At 49.2% G+C, this 19,135-nt stretch overlaps 1 protein-coding gene across 1 annotated transcript in view; it reads right to left on the bottom strand.

The window, feature by feature from the left end:
- KDM4A (lysine demethylase 4A) overlaps positions 1–18,938 on the bottom strand; it is a 42,208-nt gene extending 23,270 nt beyond the window's left edge. The window contains exons 1-12 of the mRNA XM_032636790.1: positions 18,859–18,938; positions 16,108–16,284; positions 15,308–15,483; positions 12,340–12,454; positions 10,333–10,526; positions 8,214–8,263; positions 7,390–7,493; positions 6,847–6,984; positions 5,884–6,134; positions 4,613–4,812; positions 2,918–3,307; positions 2,264–2,278 (exon numbers count right to left, since the gene is read on the bottom strand). Of these exons, the coding sequence (XP_032492681.1) occupies positions 2,264–2,278; positions 2,918–3,307; positions 4,613–4,812; positions 5,884–6,134; positions 6,847–6,984; positions 7,390–7,493; positions 8,214–8,263; positions 10,333–10,526; positions 12,340–12,454; positions 15,308–15,483; positions 16,108–16,245 (1,771 nt within the window). The 5' untranslated portion in view covers positions 16,246–16,284; positions 18,859–18,938. The remainder of the gene's footprint in view (positions 1–2,263; positions 2,279–2,917; positions 3,308–4,612; positions 4,813–5,883; positions 6,135–6,846; positions 6,985–7,389; positions 7,494–8,213; positions 8,264–10,332; positions 10,527–12,339; positions 12,455–15,307; positions 15,484–16,107; positions 16,285–18,858) is intronic.
- Between the last annotated feature and the right edge of the window lie 197 nt (positions 18,939–19,135).

The raw sequence follows: 19,135 nt of genomic DNA, 5'->3' as shown, positions 1-19,135 counted from the left end.
TTAGATCTTGACGATCAGTATTTGTGGTTCATTGTATTATACCATATGCATCTTTGTGTTATTAAAAAATGTGTTATAGAAATCTTCAGTGCATCTTTGTGTATTAAAAAATGTGTTATAGAAATCTTCAATGCATCTTTGTGTATTAAAAAACGTGTTATAGAAATCTTCAATCTCCGAAAACACATGGCAGGGAAACTTCCACTGCCCCCGACCCCGACTCTCAAGTCAAGGAGCCTCAGAACTCCAGGACCCGGCTCCTGACACGGTCCACCTGCACCTCCCAAGGCCTTCTCATCCCATATGCCTGAGACCAACAAAACCACTGTGGACCCCCGACCTGCTCTGACCCTGGCATGAGCCCCCAGCACCAAACAGAACCCTCTCCTCCCCTAGATTCCCGCTCCAATTTCATCCCATCCTCCCAGCATGCTCCCACTAAGCTCCTTCCCCTGCTGTCTCTCTGCCTCCTCACCCCAACCCCAGGCTGAGCTGCTAACTCTTCCACTTGTGCTACGATGCTCATCACCAGGTACTAGAATTCCCTGCTCGCATCTATTTGCCTAGACTATGAGCTCCTTGAAGGCACAGTCCTAGCCCAGAGCAGGCGTACAAACCATTACAGAGTAAAGCGAAGAGGATGCCAGCACGTCAAGGGGAGAGGTGGGAGAGATGGCAGGTGACGCAGCCGAGAAGTTATTACCATCAGGCTGCAGCTGAGAGGTCCACACACAAACAAACAAGAACCAGGAAGACATGCTACGCTTACGGTTCTGGAGCAGGGGTTGCACGAGAGAGGCGTGTCAGAGAGAAGCCTCCTCTCCCAGCCTATTTCCGCGGGAGGACGCCTGGCTTTCATTTTCTGGCATCTGCCTTTTGCAGAGGGAGTGCATTCCTGTGTGCACAACACACAGAAGGTGAGTGGGAAACTCTCTGCCACTGTGAGAGGGGCCTGAGTCGTCCAGGGCCACCTGTGACTAGGTGGGTCATCTGTAATTGAGGGTAAAATGAGTGGCAGGGCCATTCAGCCACAGGTTAGAAGCCACTCTCTTCAACCATTTTAACTGGTAACAAAGTGGCATTCTGGGCTTCCCTGGTGGCGCAGTGGTTGAGAATCTGCCTGCCAATGCAGGTGACACAGGTTCGAGCCCTGGTCTGGGAAGGTCCCACATGTCGCGGAGCAACTAAGTCCGTGCGCCACAGCTACTGAGCCTGCGCGTCTGGAGCCTGTGCTCCGCAACAAGAGAGGCCGCGACAGCGACAGGCCCGCGCACCGCGATGAAGAGTGGCCCCCGCTTGCCGCAACTAGAGAAAGCCCTCGCATAGAAACGAAGACCCAACACAGCCAAAAATAAATAAAAAAATTAAAAAAAAAAACAAAAACAAAGTGGCATTCTGAGTGCCATGTGCCCGCCTCCTGTATCCATAACTTAACTGGTTCCTAATCGGGGAGGAAAAAAGATAGCTATTATTCATGTATTGCCCCCACCACCAAAAAAAAAAAGCCACAAAAAACTTGACTGTGGTAAGATTGCTTCAGCAGTAACATGTGATCTGAACAACGCATTCAAGTGTCTAGTAAGTCCTTGCTATTGTTAGCGGCTTCTGTGGTTGTGAATGCAGCTGGAGGAAAGCAAGTCAGGACAGGGCAAGAGAAGGACAGCGTGGCCTGCAGAGACAGCAGGATGCACAAGAGGGCACAGAGCTTTGGGAAGGATGGCTGGGATGCGGCCACAGGGAACCTAAGGGGTTCTGGTTTCCAAGCAGAAGAGCCCTCTCCTGTGGAAGCAGCCACAGGACGGCGGAGGGAGCCGCGATCAGAGGCAACGAGAAGGCTGCACGGTGGTGTATGGTGGATACCCCCACGCCGTGTGAGAGGGAGGGGGGACCTTCACGTGGAGAAAGGGGGTCTACAGAAACTGAGCCCGAGATTCAGAGAAGGCAGAAAGAAAAACTACATCGGGTGTTCAAGACAAGGGGAAAAACCAACCACAGAAAGGAACTGCTGGAAAACCTAGAGGGATTTTAAGTGTCAGTATTTCAGCCAAAGAAAAGATAAAGCCAACAAGCCAATTGTTAATATGAAGAAATAACAAGGGTACACGTGGAGCTCATGACAGTAGTCTATTTGCATATACTTTTAAAATGTTTCGTAATAAAAACTTTTAGAGGATAAATTTTTCAAAGGTGAAGGGAAGGGAACGGGGAAGTCTGTGCTGACTTCTACTGCCTGCCAATGACCCCAGCCTGGGCTGCAACTTACCCATAGGCTGCGAGGCTGGGGAGAGAGCAGGTCACTCAGGGCAGGTCTGAGTCGGCTGCACCCAACGTGGCCCTGCTGTATCCCACTCAGACCCGCCAAACGCCTTTCTACACAGAACAAACAAAAGACAGAGCTTTTGGCAACAGCGTGGCCTGAGAGGAAGCCTGAACAGACATGTCCACGGTTACAGCTCTGGAGTTCATCCTGGCCTCCAAAACGATGCTGCGTTAGCAGTGTTATACTGGGAGGGGAAGAATGAAGAGGGGAGTATAGAGGGAGAACTCCCAGGGGAGTCCAGGCTAAGAAAGGCCACCTCACCCCAAACCTCAAACCCTGCAACCACTGCCACTCTAACCCTGGCCCCGAAGGCCAGGAGGGGCAGAGGATGCACCCAACTCAGCTGAAGATCCACCAAGGGTAGCCACTGAGGCTGCAAGGCAATTCTTTGGAACAACTGTCCCACAGAGATAAGAGAAAGGAACTCCGAGCAAAGAACAAGCTGAAGTGACCCACTGCCACCTGGCTTTTGCTTGACACAATTGCAGACTGGCGGTCCATCCTGAGGGTCTCTCCTGCCATCTGGGACTCTGCAGCAGCCCAGCCCCAGAACCACCTCCCTCCCCAACACAGGAGGCCCCCTGTCCCCCACCCCACCCAGCACCCACACCTCAGCCAGCTCCCGCTCGTTGATGCTCCTGGTGGCGCCCCCTTTCTTCCTCGTGCATGACTCTCCTGCGGTGACCCTGTCGTCCCCCTTGGTGTAGCTGTGCACAGTGAGGACTCCCGTTTGCCCTTGGGCTCGGCAGGACAGAGGCTCACTGGTTTCTGAATCGGAAGAAATAGAATCCCGTGAAGAACCAGAGCCCAGGCTGGAAGATGACTTCTTTTTGGAGCCTGAGAAGACGAGGCGACCCCCAAAAGAAACCGGATTCACAGAAAGGTCCAAGGCGGCCGCTTCCTGGTCCTCCTCCTCCTCCTCATCCTCCTCTTCCAGCTTGACATTTTTAAGCTCTTCAAATTTGACTTCAGTGGAGTCGGAATAATCTGAAACACACAGACACATTGAACAGAGCCCACTTTCTCTTGTGCTTCTGAACTTCAAGAAAGGCAGAGTAGGGCTTCCCTGGTGGCGCAGTGGTTGAGTCCGCCTGCTGATGCAGGGGACACAGGTTCGTGCCCCAGTCCGGGAAGATCCCACATGCCGCGGAGCGGCTGGGCCCGTGAGCCATGGCCGCTGAGCCTGCGCGTCCGGAGCCTGTGCTCCGCAACGGGAGAGGCCGCAGCAGTGAGAGGCCCGCGTACCGCAAAAAAAAAAAAAAAAAAAAAAAAAGAAAGGCAGAGTGACAAGACCAAGGAACGTGGGCAGCAATTGAGGCCTGGCTCTGAACTCTGACTCCACCACCGACAGGGTCCCTGTGTGATCTGGGGCGAGCTGCTTAGCCTCTCTGGGCCTCCAGTTTCATCCTCTGTAACTTGAGGACGCTACCACCTCTCTCCAGGGTTCTTAAATAAGATTGCTGCGTGTAAGGTGGGAGCACAGCCTTGCACACAGCAGACACTCAGTTAAGTGGCAGCTGTCACTTCCTCAGAAGTCTCCTGCAGCTCAGCAGAGACCCAGAGAAGCCGGGCTAGAAAGACGGCTCAACAGAAGGCAGCAGGGCCCCAGGGTCCAAGTCCATAGTGCTGACTGGCTCTCAGCAGACACTCCAAGGCCCTGTCGACACAGAGATCCTCCAAACCTGACCCGAGACTGATACAAGCCCCTTCCTAACACATCTATCCTCAACAACTGTCCTAGTGAACGCTTTCAAACACTGTACTGGACCACACTGTCTGTCCTCTCCTAAAATACAAACGGCCTCTCAAGCCTCCCAATGAGCAAACTCTCAGGCGGCAGGCAGTCCCCACATCGTCTCATCCCATTTCTCAGGTCGCTCCTGTGACACACCCGTCTACCACCCTTCCCACCCCTTGTTCAAATCACAGGACATCACTGCCAGCTCCCCAAGCAGCTCATGCTTGTGCACGTCTCTGGGCCTGGGCCCTGCTCCTCCTATCCGGGAAGCCCCTTCTATGTCCCCCCAAGTCTGTCTGCCTGGAAAATCGCTGCTTACTCTGCAAGAGTTAATTCAAGGGCACTTCACCAGGCAGAGGGTGGGCGGGGGCCTTTCCCCCACGTTCCTCAGCCGCCCTGGGTGACCCCAACCAAAGCGCTTCCCACACTCCAATCACACCATCTGCTCACAGACCCGCCTCCCCTTTGTCACATCTGCGACCCCGCACTGGTGTGGCGTCCAACACAGAAAAGAATGATTAGGGCTGTGGGGAAAAATACCATAACCAACTCACCTGGGAAGGTGAGACCGTCCTCAACTTGGCGCACGGAGCTGTGGGTGGGCCTCACAGGAGCAAGGGCAGCCTGGCACTCCGCCATATCGTACTGTCCAGAGCCCAGCTCCTCCCTGGGGAAGAGCTCGCTCTGACTCACCTCCTGTGGGATTTCAAGACAAACTCGGTGCCTCTTTGTCCCGATACGGTGCTTGGCCAGGCTGCAAGGAGGAGGGCAAACTTTTTAAGAGCCCCAGTGTACATTCGCTTACACAAACACCTCCCCACGCAACCCCAACTCAACGGCCAGAGCCTGCTTCACACTTTGGTGCCACCTGAGACCGGGGACCTCACCTCCCTGAGCCTGTTCCATCAAATGCAAACAGGGATGTCACCACCCCCTTCACAGGTTTGACATGAGGCTTAAGAAGAGGTGTGCTGAGCACCTGGCAGAGCGCCTGGTGTACAGCAGGTCCCAGATAAATGTTCCTCCTTTCTTCCCCACATAGCCCAAGAGAAACTCTCCTGAGGACAGATCCTCTGGCTCAGACACCAAGGACCCTGGCCCCTGCCCTTGTGAGTCTCATTTCCTTCACTACTCTCTCCTTTTCAAAAAGCCCTCAAATGGGGACTTCCCTGGTGGCACAGTGGTTAAGAATCCGTCTACCAATGCAGGGGACACGGGTTTGAGCCCTGGTCCGGGAAGATCCCACATGCCGCGGAGCAAGTAAGCCCGTGCGCCACAACTACTGAGCCTGCGCTCTAGAGCCTGCAAGCCACTACTGAGGCCGCGTGCCACAACTACTGAAGCCCGCACACCTAGAGCCCACGCTCCACAACAAGAGAAGCCACAGCAATGATAAGCCTGCACACCGCAACGAAGAGTAGCCCCCGCTCGCCACAACTAGAGAAAGCCTGCACAGCAACAAAGACCCAACGCAGTCAAAAATAAAAAAATAATAATAAATTAATAAATAAATAAATTGATTTTGTAAAAAGCCCTCAAATGGCAGTGAGAAAACTGGCTTCTCTGGCTCAGAGGGAGCCATGCCCTCGCACGCATGTGAGCCTTGCTCCAGCAGACTATGGCCCATGTAGCAGTGCTACCACCCTTGGGTGGCAGCCATGAGGAAGGGCCTGAACACCTCACTGAGGATTCTGGGGCCTGTACCAAGAAAAACATTCCCTCAGCTGTGCTCAAACACCCCACTCAGAAGCAGCCTCTCGGCAGGCTACGGAAGCTGCCAGACACGCCTCCCTCAGGCAGCTGGGCCCAAGGGCTGTAGGGTTACCTCTTCTTCAGGTCACCCTCCTCTCCATCCTCGACCCCCTCCACGTCATCCTCCTCCGGGCACTCCTCCTCCTTCCGGGCTCTCGGGGCCAGTTCACTCTCCTTGAGAAACTCGGCCGCTTCTGGCGTGGGCAGAGTGTGGTCGATGACGGTGCTGTCCTTCCCAGCTTTCCAGAGTTTGTACCTTTCTGGCTGGAACTTCCTCACAAACACGTCCATGGAGATCTTCACCATGTCCTTTCTGCAGGAGCACTGTGGCAAGGTGCCAGAGGAGCTCCAGGTGAGACACTTGCCCTGCTCCTCCCCCGAGCCCCTCCTCCCATCTCCTCCCTCCGAATGGGAAAAAACACAAGACCGTTTAAGGCTGAAATGTTTGGGTTTACAGGCTGAGGGCATAACGTCCTTGCAGAGCCTTCACACATGAAAGGAAGCAGGGAAAAAAGGGTGGAGGACACATGGCACTGGGGCGAGTCAACCTGGGTGCTAACTAGGGCACATGGAGAACGGTTAGAGATGAGGCTCAGTGTTAGACCCTGGATGGTCAATGTCCACCTTCCCTCTGCTGTCTATCCAAGCCAGAACCACAGGAGCGAGTCTACTCCCAGCCAAACGTCCAGCCCTGCTGCTTCCCTAATGTAAAACGAAGCCCTTAAGATTTCTCCTCAACAGAGAAATCCCAGAGTGGCTAAAGAAAGAAATAGCACAGTGTGTAGGTGTAGTTTTAATGCTCAATGGACTCAAGCACGGAAACCTCATTTTATACAACTCAAATCGGAACAGATCTTTTAAAATTCTTTGTGAACACAAGATGCTGGCACTTTTGCACATTCCCCGCCACTCTGCTTCTGAATTCCAGCAGCTCTAAGAAATGTTCTAATCACCAGCCAGTGTATCTAAGAAGGTTGGCTGGCTCAACCAGTCATTTTTAGACACGGTTACTGTGAAGGAAACCCAGCGGACTTACCAGCACAGCTTGTTTGCCATACTCGATCCACCGCCGGGTAGCAAAATTAGTGGACTCAGCACAGTTGAAGCCATGGTTAAAGCCGGCATGGTACCCGTAAGGGAAAGTGATCATAAATTCTCCAGCTTCCTGAGTCACCTGAACAAAAGCAGACGGGAAGCAGCTGCAGCAAACGGCAGGCATCTAGAGACCTGGGAAGTTGCGCTCCAGCTCTGCTACAACTGAGCTCAGTGTCCAGGGATGGGTCACAAAACCACTGGGGACCCGGTGTCTTCTGTGACATGCAAAGCCTCTACACATCAGACACCATGACTATAATTAATGACTCATCCAGATGACACTGTTCAAGGGGGCCTGACCCTCCTCTGGCACCAGGAAGGGGTAGCCCACCTTTAATGCTTCGAGATCAAACGATGACACAGATTAGCCCTGGCCCACACCTGGTACAGAGAATCAAGTAGAATAAAGCTCCTCTGTGAAACACACGCCAGAAAGGGTGGTTTCCGCGTAAGCCAAGGGCTGCTATGTGCAAAATCCGCTCACCTTGTCAAAGGGAATTCCGTATTTCTTCAGCATTAAAGGCGAAATCAAGGTCATCTTATGGCGGAGAAAAGCCTCACAGCTCTGAGCACTGCCCGGGAAAAAGCCTGTTTAATTGAAAACGGGCACAGTTAATACACAGCCCCACGCTGGCTCTGTAACCCTGGAGTCACCTCACACCGTGCATCTCATCTACATAAGGAGGATGAATCACCAATGTGATCTCCACATATTCCTCTAGCTTCAGGTCAATCCTAAGGTTCCACAATGAACCTCTGGGCTGCCTCCTGTGTAGGCTGTTACATGGGTAATCAAATCCTGTTTGGGGGATTGCCCCAGGTGCCTCTGTTCTCACAAAGACCTTTGAAACAATTTAGAGCCTTTCTCCATTCACTGGGATCCTCAATCTTTTGTTAGTAGCACAACTACAGCACACACGACCCAAGCTCTTGTGAAATAGGCTCTGTAGAGGTACAAATCTATTAGAGTCCACTTAAAAGAACCAAAGCATAAAATTCAACTTTGACTTGATGATTTGGGTTTTTGGCAAAAGAACCAGACCCAATATGACCAATACACTATCCCTAGTCAAATAAACCCATGCATGATAAAATTGAGGCAAACACAGTCTAAGACTTAGTAAGTCCCTTCCCAAGACAAAGTGGGAAAAGGCTCTGATTTTAGTCGCTCTGATATGTCACCAGTCTGGCAGTCTGGCTCACTCCCCACATGTGGGCCTGAGAAAGGACCACAGCAAGTGGACACCTTAGAGCAATGAGCGCAGCTCACAGGCAGCTCTGACCCAGCAAGCGGAGTGGACCCCGTACCTTTGGCCAGGCGCTCCAGCCGCTTTCCGTGCTCAGGCGGGACGGAGTACCTGCAAGCACAAAGAAGCATCAGCCGCTGAGCAGAGGGGCTCGTCCCCCCTTTCAGAACAGCTTGAAATATCAGACTTTTCAACTTCACAACCACGAGAACTAGATAGGGATCTGGAGAAATAAAGTAGCAGACTGTTTGGGCAGAGGAGGGCAGAGCACACGCAGAAGTGTGAGCGATTTTATCTTTTATATTCATTCATTTAACAAGACATTTATTGAATATTTATCATGAACCAGGATTTAGGGTACACACTCAATGTTGCTCTCCTTTATAATGTTGTTCATGCAATAAAAGTTAAAAAAAAAAAAAAAGAGGAGGAGGATGGCATTAAAGTGCTCCTGGCAGAGCCTGAAAGGCCTGACTGGGATGAGATAGAGGGAGGAAGATGGGAAACGAGGGGACAATGGATCAGGTACCAGAGACCTGGCCCCTATGTGCTGAGCCCATTTCCCTTTGTCTCCACAACCGTGTACTGATTATCCAGTAAGCATTCACTCCTCCACCCCCGTGCGTATCTAGACACCATAGGAACTGCCCTTCATTAAAAAACGAACAGAATAAATAAAAAACACATGGAGGACTATTTAAAACTTTTGCACAACTGTTAAGCTTTATATTCGGGAACTCACGGTAAGTCTGATTTACCCTTACAATGCATTCTAAAGATGATTCCACAACAAAACCTTTCCATCCCAAATAGCTTTGTTATGCAACAAAACAGATGAGGAACTGAGGAAAATGTTTGTCACCTAAAGGACTCTGTGATCCATCAGGAAACATTGCACAGAAGTCTCTAAAGGAACCACTTCAGATGACCTAAAGAGTGTATATAGCAACTAGAAAATCTCTTGACCCGAGAACAAAAAGTCCAACTTCAGGGAACTTCAGAGTGAACATGGTGAAGACACAAAAGCTAGAGTCTAGAAGTCTAGCCACCTACGGAAGGAACTGGGACAGTAGTTAGGGGGTAATCACAGGCTCAAAAGGGTTTTCCCCCTTCCAAGACTGGAAACTGCAAAGCATCTGCCAGAAGAAAAGAAAAGCCCTGGGAAAGGATGTGGCTGAAGGTACTGGAAAGGAATGGAGACAGATACAGTCTGCACGACTCCCCATGGCCTGGCCACGGTGTCCCCTCCGGCCTCCTCACTCCTCCGTCCTCACACACAGCACATAAACCACAAGGGACTTCCTTCCTCTAGTTACTCAAGACACCGTGCTCGCTCTCAAGTGTCCTTGCACGTGTTGTTACAACCACCCAGGCACCCTTCCCTCAGTCCCCCTTCCGAACCCACCACCACCACACCCAGCCACGTCCTCATCTGCGAGCTCTCGGCTCAGCTGTCACCTCTTCCAGGGGAGCCTTCTCTAGTCCCCATGCTCACACACCTTCCTGTGTGAACCTATCACAACCACTGTTCCCCATCAGAGCTTTTCTCCCACTTTCTCTCTGCTGACCAGTCCCCTAGCGGTGTGAGGGTGGGCACCTCATCTGTCTTTTGCTTTGCCGAAGGCAGCATCTTCGCTAACATGCTGAGATAGACGGGTGAGCACAGGAAGAAACGAGAGAGCTTTCTCTGATTTCTCCCCAGCCAGACGGCGGCCTCAGTGGAGAACGGGGAGCGGACGCTGAGTGGTCCTGCATTCCCTCGTGAGTAAAGCACACACTGCTGCTCACCAAATATTTTTTCCATGAGGAAAAGAAAGCTTTCTATCATCTGAAGAAGTGACTCCAGTCTTGGAAATCTGCCTCTAAGGAATGCCTCAGGCCTGTTCAGAAAAAGGAACCAGACAGTGGGAGAGCCCCCATGGCTCTCGGTCACTCAGGCACCTTTCTGTTTTCATACTGTGGTACTAAGTGCCTGGCCTGCTAACGCTTGCTACTCCCAAGGGCAGGGAGAGCACCAGAGCTCAAACAGCACCTTACTGCTTGAAAGTCGGAACAAAATGTAACACACCAGTCCCACCCTAAGCCTGCCGAACCATAATCTGCCTTTTGCCCGATTCCAAAGTGTTCCCTGGGTACGTGAAAGCTGAGAAGCCCCAGTGCCAAGCGCAGGCCGACTTTACCAGGATTTGGGTTCTCCGAAGTGCAGGTAATTGATGCTGTACAGGTCCATGTCTTCAGTGTGCCAGGCAAAGGATGTCTTCCACATGCCGAAGTACAGGTATGGGGTGTTCACGCCCTCAATGGTGATCCCGCTCTCCTTTTCCACCAAGTCCAGGATTGTTTTCAGGCGACCAATATTCCACTCATCAACATGCTGCAGAGGAAGTTACACTGAATATAAACTGAGGCTCTGAACCCACCAATCACAGAGCAGGTCACAGGTGAGCTGTCACTCCTAACAAAGATTAGGAATAATGTTGAAACTACATGGCCCTGAAGACCACAGCACCCCTCACTTGCTGTTCAGGGCTGCCACTGGAACTGACGCCATTATACCTCTGAAGGGCAAACACCAGTTGGTGAACAACACTGAACACTAGTACATGAAAGATGAAAAAGGAGGGACAGCCACCTGTTCTAAACCCAAGAGGAAGAGTTTGCACGGAAGCTAAAGACACTTAGGTCAGGACTTCCCTGGTGGTGCAGTGGTTAAGAATCCGCCTGCCAATGCAGGGCACAAGGGTTCGGGCCGTGGTCCAGGAAGATCCCACATGCCGCAGAGCAACTAAGTCCGTGCACCACAACTACTGAGCCTGCACTCTAGAGCTCGCAGCCACAACTATTGAGCCCACATGCCACAGCTACTGAAGCCCGCACACCACAACTACTGAGCCTGCACATTAGAGCTCGCAGCCACAACTATTGAGCCCACATGCCACAACTACTGAAGCCCGCACACCTAGAGACCATGCTCCGCAACAAGAGGAGCCACCGCAAAAAGAAGCCCATGCACCGCAACGAAGAGTAGCACCCGCTCACCGCAACTACAGAGAGCCCGCGTGCAGCAACGAAGACCCAACTCAGCCAAAAATAAATTAATTTTATAAAAAAGAAAAAGAAAGAAACTTAAATCGAAAGAGGAAAGTACTGTCAAACCATAAAAAATACAAAGCATGGGAATCAATTGTACTCATTTGTGACTTATCTAGCCCTTATTTCCACTGGGCAGTGTCTTCAGTAAAAAGTCTACAATGTGGGGGCTTCCCTGGTGGCGCAGTGGTTGAGAGTCTGCCTGCCGATGCAGGGGACACGGGTTCGTGCCCTGGTCCGGGAAGATCCCACATGCCGCGGAGCCTGCGCTCCGCAACGGGAGAGGCCACAGCAGTGAGAGGCCCACGTACCGCAAAAAAAAAAAAAAAAAAAAAAAAAAAAAAGGCTACAATGTTATCCTGAGTTGTAAAGGTCATCAGGGACCCCACTTCCTATAAGTACGTTCTGGATTTATGCCTACAAGCTTCACGTCCCACCACCCAAAAAAGCTGTCATCAACAAAATTGGAATCCACTTTTTAAACATCTTCCCTCAAATAATTTACAAAAACAATAAATTAATCGGAGTGATAATCCCTAAAACACCCTACAGATTTTTTAATCATCCAAAAAACAGTCCCAAATATTTCTTCCTTGTACCATATCTAAGGCTGTTCTTTATGCCAAAAAGCACTAAATCCTAAGCCAATGCAATTTGTTAAAACAGCTTTTGCTACAGAATCTTGTTTGAGGATTCTGAAAATCTAAATATGTTCCTCTTCTTAAATATATACCCCTTCCATTATATTGGTCAGTGATCTTTTTTCTTCAGAAACTACATTGCCTTCCCCCAACATTTCATTTACTGTGATCCCACCCTTTCTAGAACTCATCAGAGCTACCACCCACGGACTCTTCTAACAGCCCTTGCTAAAAACACCATATCATCCAATTCACATGTAGAGTGGGAGAAATAAAATTCAGTCACATGCAAAACTACCCACAATTAAGTGAGCACAGCCCATCACCTGGTGGTGGGCCATTCCTTTGTCCAGATACCCGTTCAGCAAAACAGCTTTTTGGTGCCCACTACATGCTAGGCAGATGAAAATGGTATTAAATTACAAAATGCTGCATAGAGATCCCAGGAAGTCTCACCTTTTCATAGAGAGTGCCATTCACATCTGCACCATAGATTGGGGGATTGAATGTGAGATTTTTCCAGTATTTCCGTTCAAGCTCTTCAAATTCACTATAGCGTGGGGTACAGTACCTTTAAAAAGTTAAAAAAAAAAAAGTGTTAGCCACTTATAAGGGACTAAATACATGAGGCATTATGAACGGCATGAGACACAATCCTTGTTCCAGGGATAGCAAGACATTTCAAATGAACAAGACATAACCTTGGCCTTCAAGGTTCCAATACAGTACCCAGTAACTCCCTCAACATTCTGGGCCCAAAAAAGGTATCATACACAAAGATGTAAGCCCATCTTCCTCAAGAATGATATCCTCCACTCTTTCAAGAGACTATACTATAACTACACACTGCACCCGTCAGGAGTGGCCTGGCCACACAGGGAGAAAATAGGCTTCCAAACCTGTGAGAACCAAGACTGCAAATCCCTATGTATCCACAGACAACCAAAACCCAGCACATGGAGAGCTGAGGCCCTGGAACAGAATTTACTTCCCTCCACTCTAAGGAAGCGTCTCCAAGAGGGCTAACTTCAGTTGTCACTGCTACATTCCCAGCATCCTATGCAGTGTGGCTAACATTCAACAAATAATCACACCTGAAAACCAAATATTTTAATAAAAATAGAAAATAGTCCTAAAAACATAAAAATAGGTTTCTGCACATCAAATGTTTCATTTAGCAAAATACATGTGTATACATATGCTCACACACTCAAATACACACACACCACTATCTATCTATCTATCTATATATATATCTCCCCACATAATACCATTAAAAATAACTGTACTCTTTTTTTTTTTTTTTTTTTTTTTTTGCGACATGCGGGCCTCTCACTGTTGTGGCCTCTCCCGTTGCGGAACACAGGCTCCAGACGCGCAGGCTCAGCAGCCATGGCTCACGGGCCCAGCCGCTCCGCAGCATGTGGGATCTTCCCAGACCAGGGCACGAACCCGTGTCCCCTGCATCGGCAGGCGGACTCTCAACCACTGCGCCACCAGGGAAGCCCAATATCTGTACTCTTTAGCTCAATAATCACATACTGAAAACTTACTCCCAAAACAATCTTTTAAAAATTCAAACCACTTAAAAATTACTACACAATTTAAAAAGAGTAACGTGTGAACCTAATAGGTATTTGAAAATGCACAGTATAACTCAAATGGCCAAAAAACATGATAAGGAGTGGAAGACCAAAATGAAACTGTGTGGAGATAATGAGATGAGTGGGGTAAAAAAAATCTTACTTTAAATACTGCCTTACATTTTGATGTTAAACTAATGAATCATGAAGTTTAGAACTCTCAAGTTCTAAACCCTTTAAATACAAATAACTCTACTTCCAACTGATCTGATTTAAAAGTTTAGGTTTCTACCCACTGGGTTTTCTTAAAGCTGGCTGACCACACAGACAGAAATCAAAGGTAAGAATTGATTGTATTTCGGATGAAGGGAAAAGACACAGGACTGGCTGATTTAAAAAGAGGTGTCCTGAAAGAAGGTAAGGGCTACCATATGTTGATGAGACAGGAAGAACAGCACAGGGGCCTGAGTGAGGCCAACCCGACGTGAAACAAAGCAAGTGTGCTTGGCACGGCGCAGAGCTAGGAAGCAGACATGAAGACAGCACAGCCTCTCATCTGCGGAGCATGGCACACTTCTTCAACAGGCTTTTACACAGATTCTCTCATTAGACAGCAGGTTGGCCAGCAACAGAGATGCTTTAAGAGTTAGGCTGCCAATAAAATTGGAAGCCCACACTTCGAACTGTGCTATGTCAAAGGAAAAGAAGGCAGAGCACAGACAGGGAAAGAGCGCGACCTGATGTGAGATGATAAAGCACTCCAAGTGTGAAGCCTGGCAAGCTGAGGCTCTACTGCGAGCCTCCACGGCAGAGTCGCAAAAACGTCTGGCTGGGGGCTTCCCTGGTGGTGCAGTGGTTGAGAGTCCGCCTGCTGATGCAGGGGACACGCGTTCGTGCCCCGGTCCGGGAAGATCCCACATGCTGCGGAGCGGCTGGGCCCGTGAGCCATGGCCGCTGGGCCTGCGCGTCCGGAGGCTGTGCTCTGCAACGGGACAGGCCGCAACAGTGAGAGGTCCGCATACCGCAAAAAAAAAAAAAAAAAAAAAAAAAGTCTGGCTGAAACCAAGATATGTGTGGACCAAAAAGGCTCAGGAGAAGAGGCAAGGGGGAGGGAGGAATCCCTTGTGGAGCCACAAAATGAAGAAGTAACAAGGGAAGGGAGAAGATCCAAGCAAGAGGATTAAGGACTAGTCAGAGCCCAACGAGGGGAACACACAAGTTATTCTCTGTAAATCTGAGGTAATGAGAGCAAAATATTAAAAACAGCAGAGAAAAACAACTGAAGACAGCAGGCCTAAACAAAGATGTTTCCAACAGAGACAAGAATGTACAGATGATGATGGAGTGACAGAAAACAGCAACCAGCCTGGTAGTTCACTCACATTTGGTTAATGTCACAAAGGAAATGAGATAGCATCTGTAGGGGTAGTGAGGAGTTTGCCATGATTAAAGACAGGAGGACCCAGACGGAAGAGATTAACTTAAACTACGAAGGCCACTTTTTGATAAGTGGGTAGTATCAATACATCCGGCCAACGCTCCTCTTGAACCAACTCCAAGTTTCCCCTTTGCAACCTTGCAAATTATTAGAGTCAGAAAATGATCCTACTTTTGAAGGAAAAACAATGGGATTACTTTATGTAAAAATATGTACAAGTTTAGCCTGTGACTGTGTACCGAGATGAGGAACGCTTCCATGTAAAGAGCGGACAGAGAGACAGATACTAGAGGTGAGGAAACTATTCTTCAGTGGGATGGCAGCAGTCCTAGAGACTGCTTTGCACGTGAGATATTAGGTCCCAGATGCTAGGACAGGTGGGAAGGAATGTGTTTTCACTCACTTATCGCTATTGGCAATCTTGCGGAACTCTCGAACAGTCATGGCTTTCTTCTGTATGTTGTACTGAGTAAAGAGGCCAGACTGCCCAGTCACTAGCTGCTGGATGGGGGCAGGAATGACCAGGTCATCAATATCATCATAGGACGCTCGTGGCTTCCACTCCTTTGGAGGAACAACCTGTAGGGAACACAAGAAACAAAAGAGATCAGAAACCTGACAAGCTGGTCAGAGTCCAAGAAGTGTGCAGGCCAACAGCCGATTCTACTAAAGTCACATGGATTTAACCATGCTCACCCAAACACGGCAAGTCACACCGTCATGCTAGCCCTGATCCAGTTCTGCTACCAACTAGCTGCCTAGTTGCAGTGATCTAAGGTACGGAATTCTCAGCCTCAGAAGCTTATCTGGGCACCAAGACAAGAGGTTGAAGAGTTGATTCTCTCTCAATCTAACAGAAAGTTCACATGGGAAGCCAAATTACTATCAGAGTGCTGGATGAGACCGAAACCGAGAACGAGAGAAGTTGGATTGATGAAAACACCCCTCTCCACCAAGAGATGGAAGCACCACAGCAGCTGGCCCTGGGACACTGCTCTCTTCCTCCCTTTTAAACATTCTAAGCAGCTCTTCTCCAACCTAAAAAGAGATGCTTCAGATGTTAACGAAAGGAATTAACTTGTAAATAGGACAGCAAATATTCAACTACCACCAAGCCTGCCTTTCAGTAAAACTAGGTTCTTCCAGCCTTCATTTAGGAAAAATCTTACTGCCACCCTGAGTCCCAAAGGCCCCGTCCCCCACCTTAGCCAGCCCAGCCCGATGAGCTCCTTGGGATTCAATGTAGGCAATATAACGACTGAAGTTCCGGAACTCCTCCATAGTCGGGTAAAAGGTCATTATCCGAGCACTGGGATTCAAGGTTTCAGATTCAGAAGCCATTTTCCCTCCTTTTTGAGGTCACTTTGGTCAGGCAGAAATCTGAAGAAATACATTAAGAACATAAAATTATATAAAATGTGGGCTTCCCTGGAGGCGCAGTGGTTAAGAATCCGCCTGCCGATGCACGGGACACGGGTTTGAGCCCTGGTCTGGGAAGATCCCACATGCCGCAGAGCAACTAAGCCTGTGCGCCACAACTACTGAGCCTGCGCTCCAGAGTCCGCAAGCCACAGCTACGGAAGCCCACGCACCTAGAGCCCATGCTCCGCAACAAAAGAAGCCACTGCAATGACAAGCCTGCACACTGCAATGAAGAGTAGCCCCCGATCACCGCCACTAGAGAAAGCCCATGCGCAGCAACAAAGACCCAACGCAACCAAAAATAAATATTTTTTAAAATGTTAAAAAAAAAATTATATAAAATGGGGCTTCCCTGGTGGCGCAGTGGTTGAGAGTCCACCTGCCGATGCAGGGGACACAGGTTCGTGCCCCGGTGCGGGAGGATCCCACATGCCGCAGAGCGGCTGGGCCCGTGAGCCATGGCCACTGGGCCTGTGCGTCTGGAGCCTGTGCTCCGCAGCGGGTGAGGCCACAGCAGTGAGAGGCCCACGTACCACAAAAAAAAAAAAAAAAAAAAAAAAAAAAAATTATATAAAATGTAATTAAGATTGAACGCTGGAAATGTCAGTGCTGAAAGAAATTCTGAAGCAGCTGTAAGACCTCACACCTGGAATCTGCCTCTAGGCAGGTCATTTAAATGAGTAAGACACACTGGGACAGAAAAGGTTCTGTCTAAAGGATTCTAATGTATAAAATTGCCTGTATTTAAACCTGACTTACGTGGAGACATTGTTTCAGCTAAAAAAGGGAAACTAATTATTTGGTTGTTGGTCCCATCTAAACAAAGCAGCTGCCCCGCCCATATTTTCCCCTTCTCTTTTCAGCTGCTCCCTTATTCACACCTTGCTAACTGTTTCTAAGTATTAAATTCAATAAACTACAACCAGATTTTTTTTAAATAAAAATCAAACTACGGGCTCCCTTCTAGGGCAAAGGTTTAAAACAGGATTCTAGATTCCTAAGAAAAGTTAGTTGGCTACCAGATTACAAAGTTTAAGGGTTAAAGAGTACCCTGATATTAGTAGCCTGAGCTATGATTTTTAAAACCCTAAAGTGAAATTATTCTCATATCTAAACCAAAATGCAGTTTCGGCACTGCTATACGAAGTCAAGCTAGAGACTAGTTCAATTGCACTGCACCCAGAACTCAAAGGACAAAATTTAAACAGGCAATAAACTGGCAATAAAGGGCAAACTTCATAACTGACTGGAGGTGAAATAAATACTACTTTGTTTTTAGATGAGGCCTTCAGTTAAGTGGGTGCATCCCCATTGCCTGGTAACACAATAGACTATTTTGACTGAATAAGAACCAAGCACACCAGCTAAAAGAAGCCAGTTTAGAAGCAAAAACCGTATGTCCTTTTCTTTACTCAATTCCCCCAAATCTGGGTCCCAAAGCCATGGCAGTTCAGCTCCAAGAGTCCCGTTGAGAGCTGGAGCGATCAGAAGGGAGGAAACTGTGTCCAACATACCAACAATCTAGTAAAAGGTTGGGAAGACAGCATGGAGTAGAACTGTCTCAGGTAGGAGAGAAGACAAGTTCCAGTACCTGCATCTCTCCGGGCTCCATTTCACCAAAAATAAAGTGCGTTCCTGGCCTGGTGCTTTCCTGCACCTCGTCAAACTTTGCATGGCAGATATACTATAAGCCCTGTTTTACATACCAGGAAATTTACCCGCAGTCCTGTAATGTTCTCCTAGTGCTCCTGCCATTACTCTGTGCTGCCTACAGCATAATCTCCACTTAGTCTAAGCCCTTTACAAGGGCAGATCCAAGTGTAGAGGAACCTAAAGTTTTATGCAATCTTGAAGACCCTCTCCTTAAAAAAAGAATACAAAATATCTTACTCTTGCAAATTTTATAAAGACACATAATCATGTGAACACAGTGTTAGGGCCCATCGTAGGGCCTCCCAAACCCCTAATGGGGCTTCGTCTGCCTCTGGCCTTATTCGTCTTTGTAAGCCTAGAACCTAGAACAATGCACGGCACAGAGTAGGCACTCAGTAACTGTTGAGTAACCGATTTCTTTGCTCTTACCTCAATTGCTCATTCCTTTTCTTCTACCCTAGGATTCCCTTCCCTCAATCTATTTCCTGGGGAAAGTTCCCATTCCCTGACACCTTCCTCCCCCAACCCAGCAACAAAGCCTACTGGTTTAAGAGAGCACTGCCCCGGAGTTAAAACAACTCTGAATACAGATCCAGTCTCTGCCATTTATTAGCTGTGTGACCTTGGCTGTGCAAGCTGCCCGAGTCTCAGTTTCTCCTCCTGTAAAATGGGGATCCCAACCTCCTTGCCCTGCAGGGTTGCTGTGATTAACTCAGATGATGCAAGCGAAACGCTAAGCACTAGGCCGGGTACTTATCAACTCAATAAAGGGAGCTGTTGCTAACAACCACCTCAAACTCCCGCCCCCTCCCCTCGCAGATGCTCCCGCGGGTATCGCTCCCAAGGTAGCCCCCCGCTCCCAAGGTCCCCGAAGCTCACCGCGTAGACGTCCGGCCCCTCCCGGCCCCGCCGCCTAGGCGAGTGAGTCCGGGCCGCAGGAAGAAGAAAATAAGGCCCAGTAGACCCGCCCACCCTTCCCGACGTCCATTGGCTACAAGAGATTGGAAAGGGCCAATCTCAGGACCCATTTCAGAAGCGCCTGCTCCCATTGACCGAGAACCATGCCTATCACTGACCGTTGAAGACCGCCCTCCGCCCCTCCCCCACCAGAGCTCACGGTCACGGCTACAGAAGCAACAAACCTAAAGGATTCAAA

Source organism: Phocoena sinus, chromosome 1 (assembly GCF_008692025.1).
Source record: "Phocoena sinus isolate mPhoSin1 chromosome 1, mPhoSin1.pri, whole genome shotgun sequence".
NCBI classification, from domain to species: domain Eukaryota; kingdom Metazoa; phylum Chordata; class Mammalia; order Artiodactyla; family Phocoenidae; genus Phocoena; species Phocoena sinus.
The sequence above is the reverse complement of the archived record's forward strand: the minus strand, read 5'-3'. Positions and strand labels throughout refer to the sequence as shown.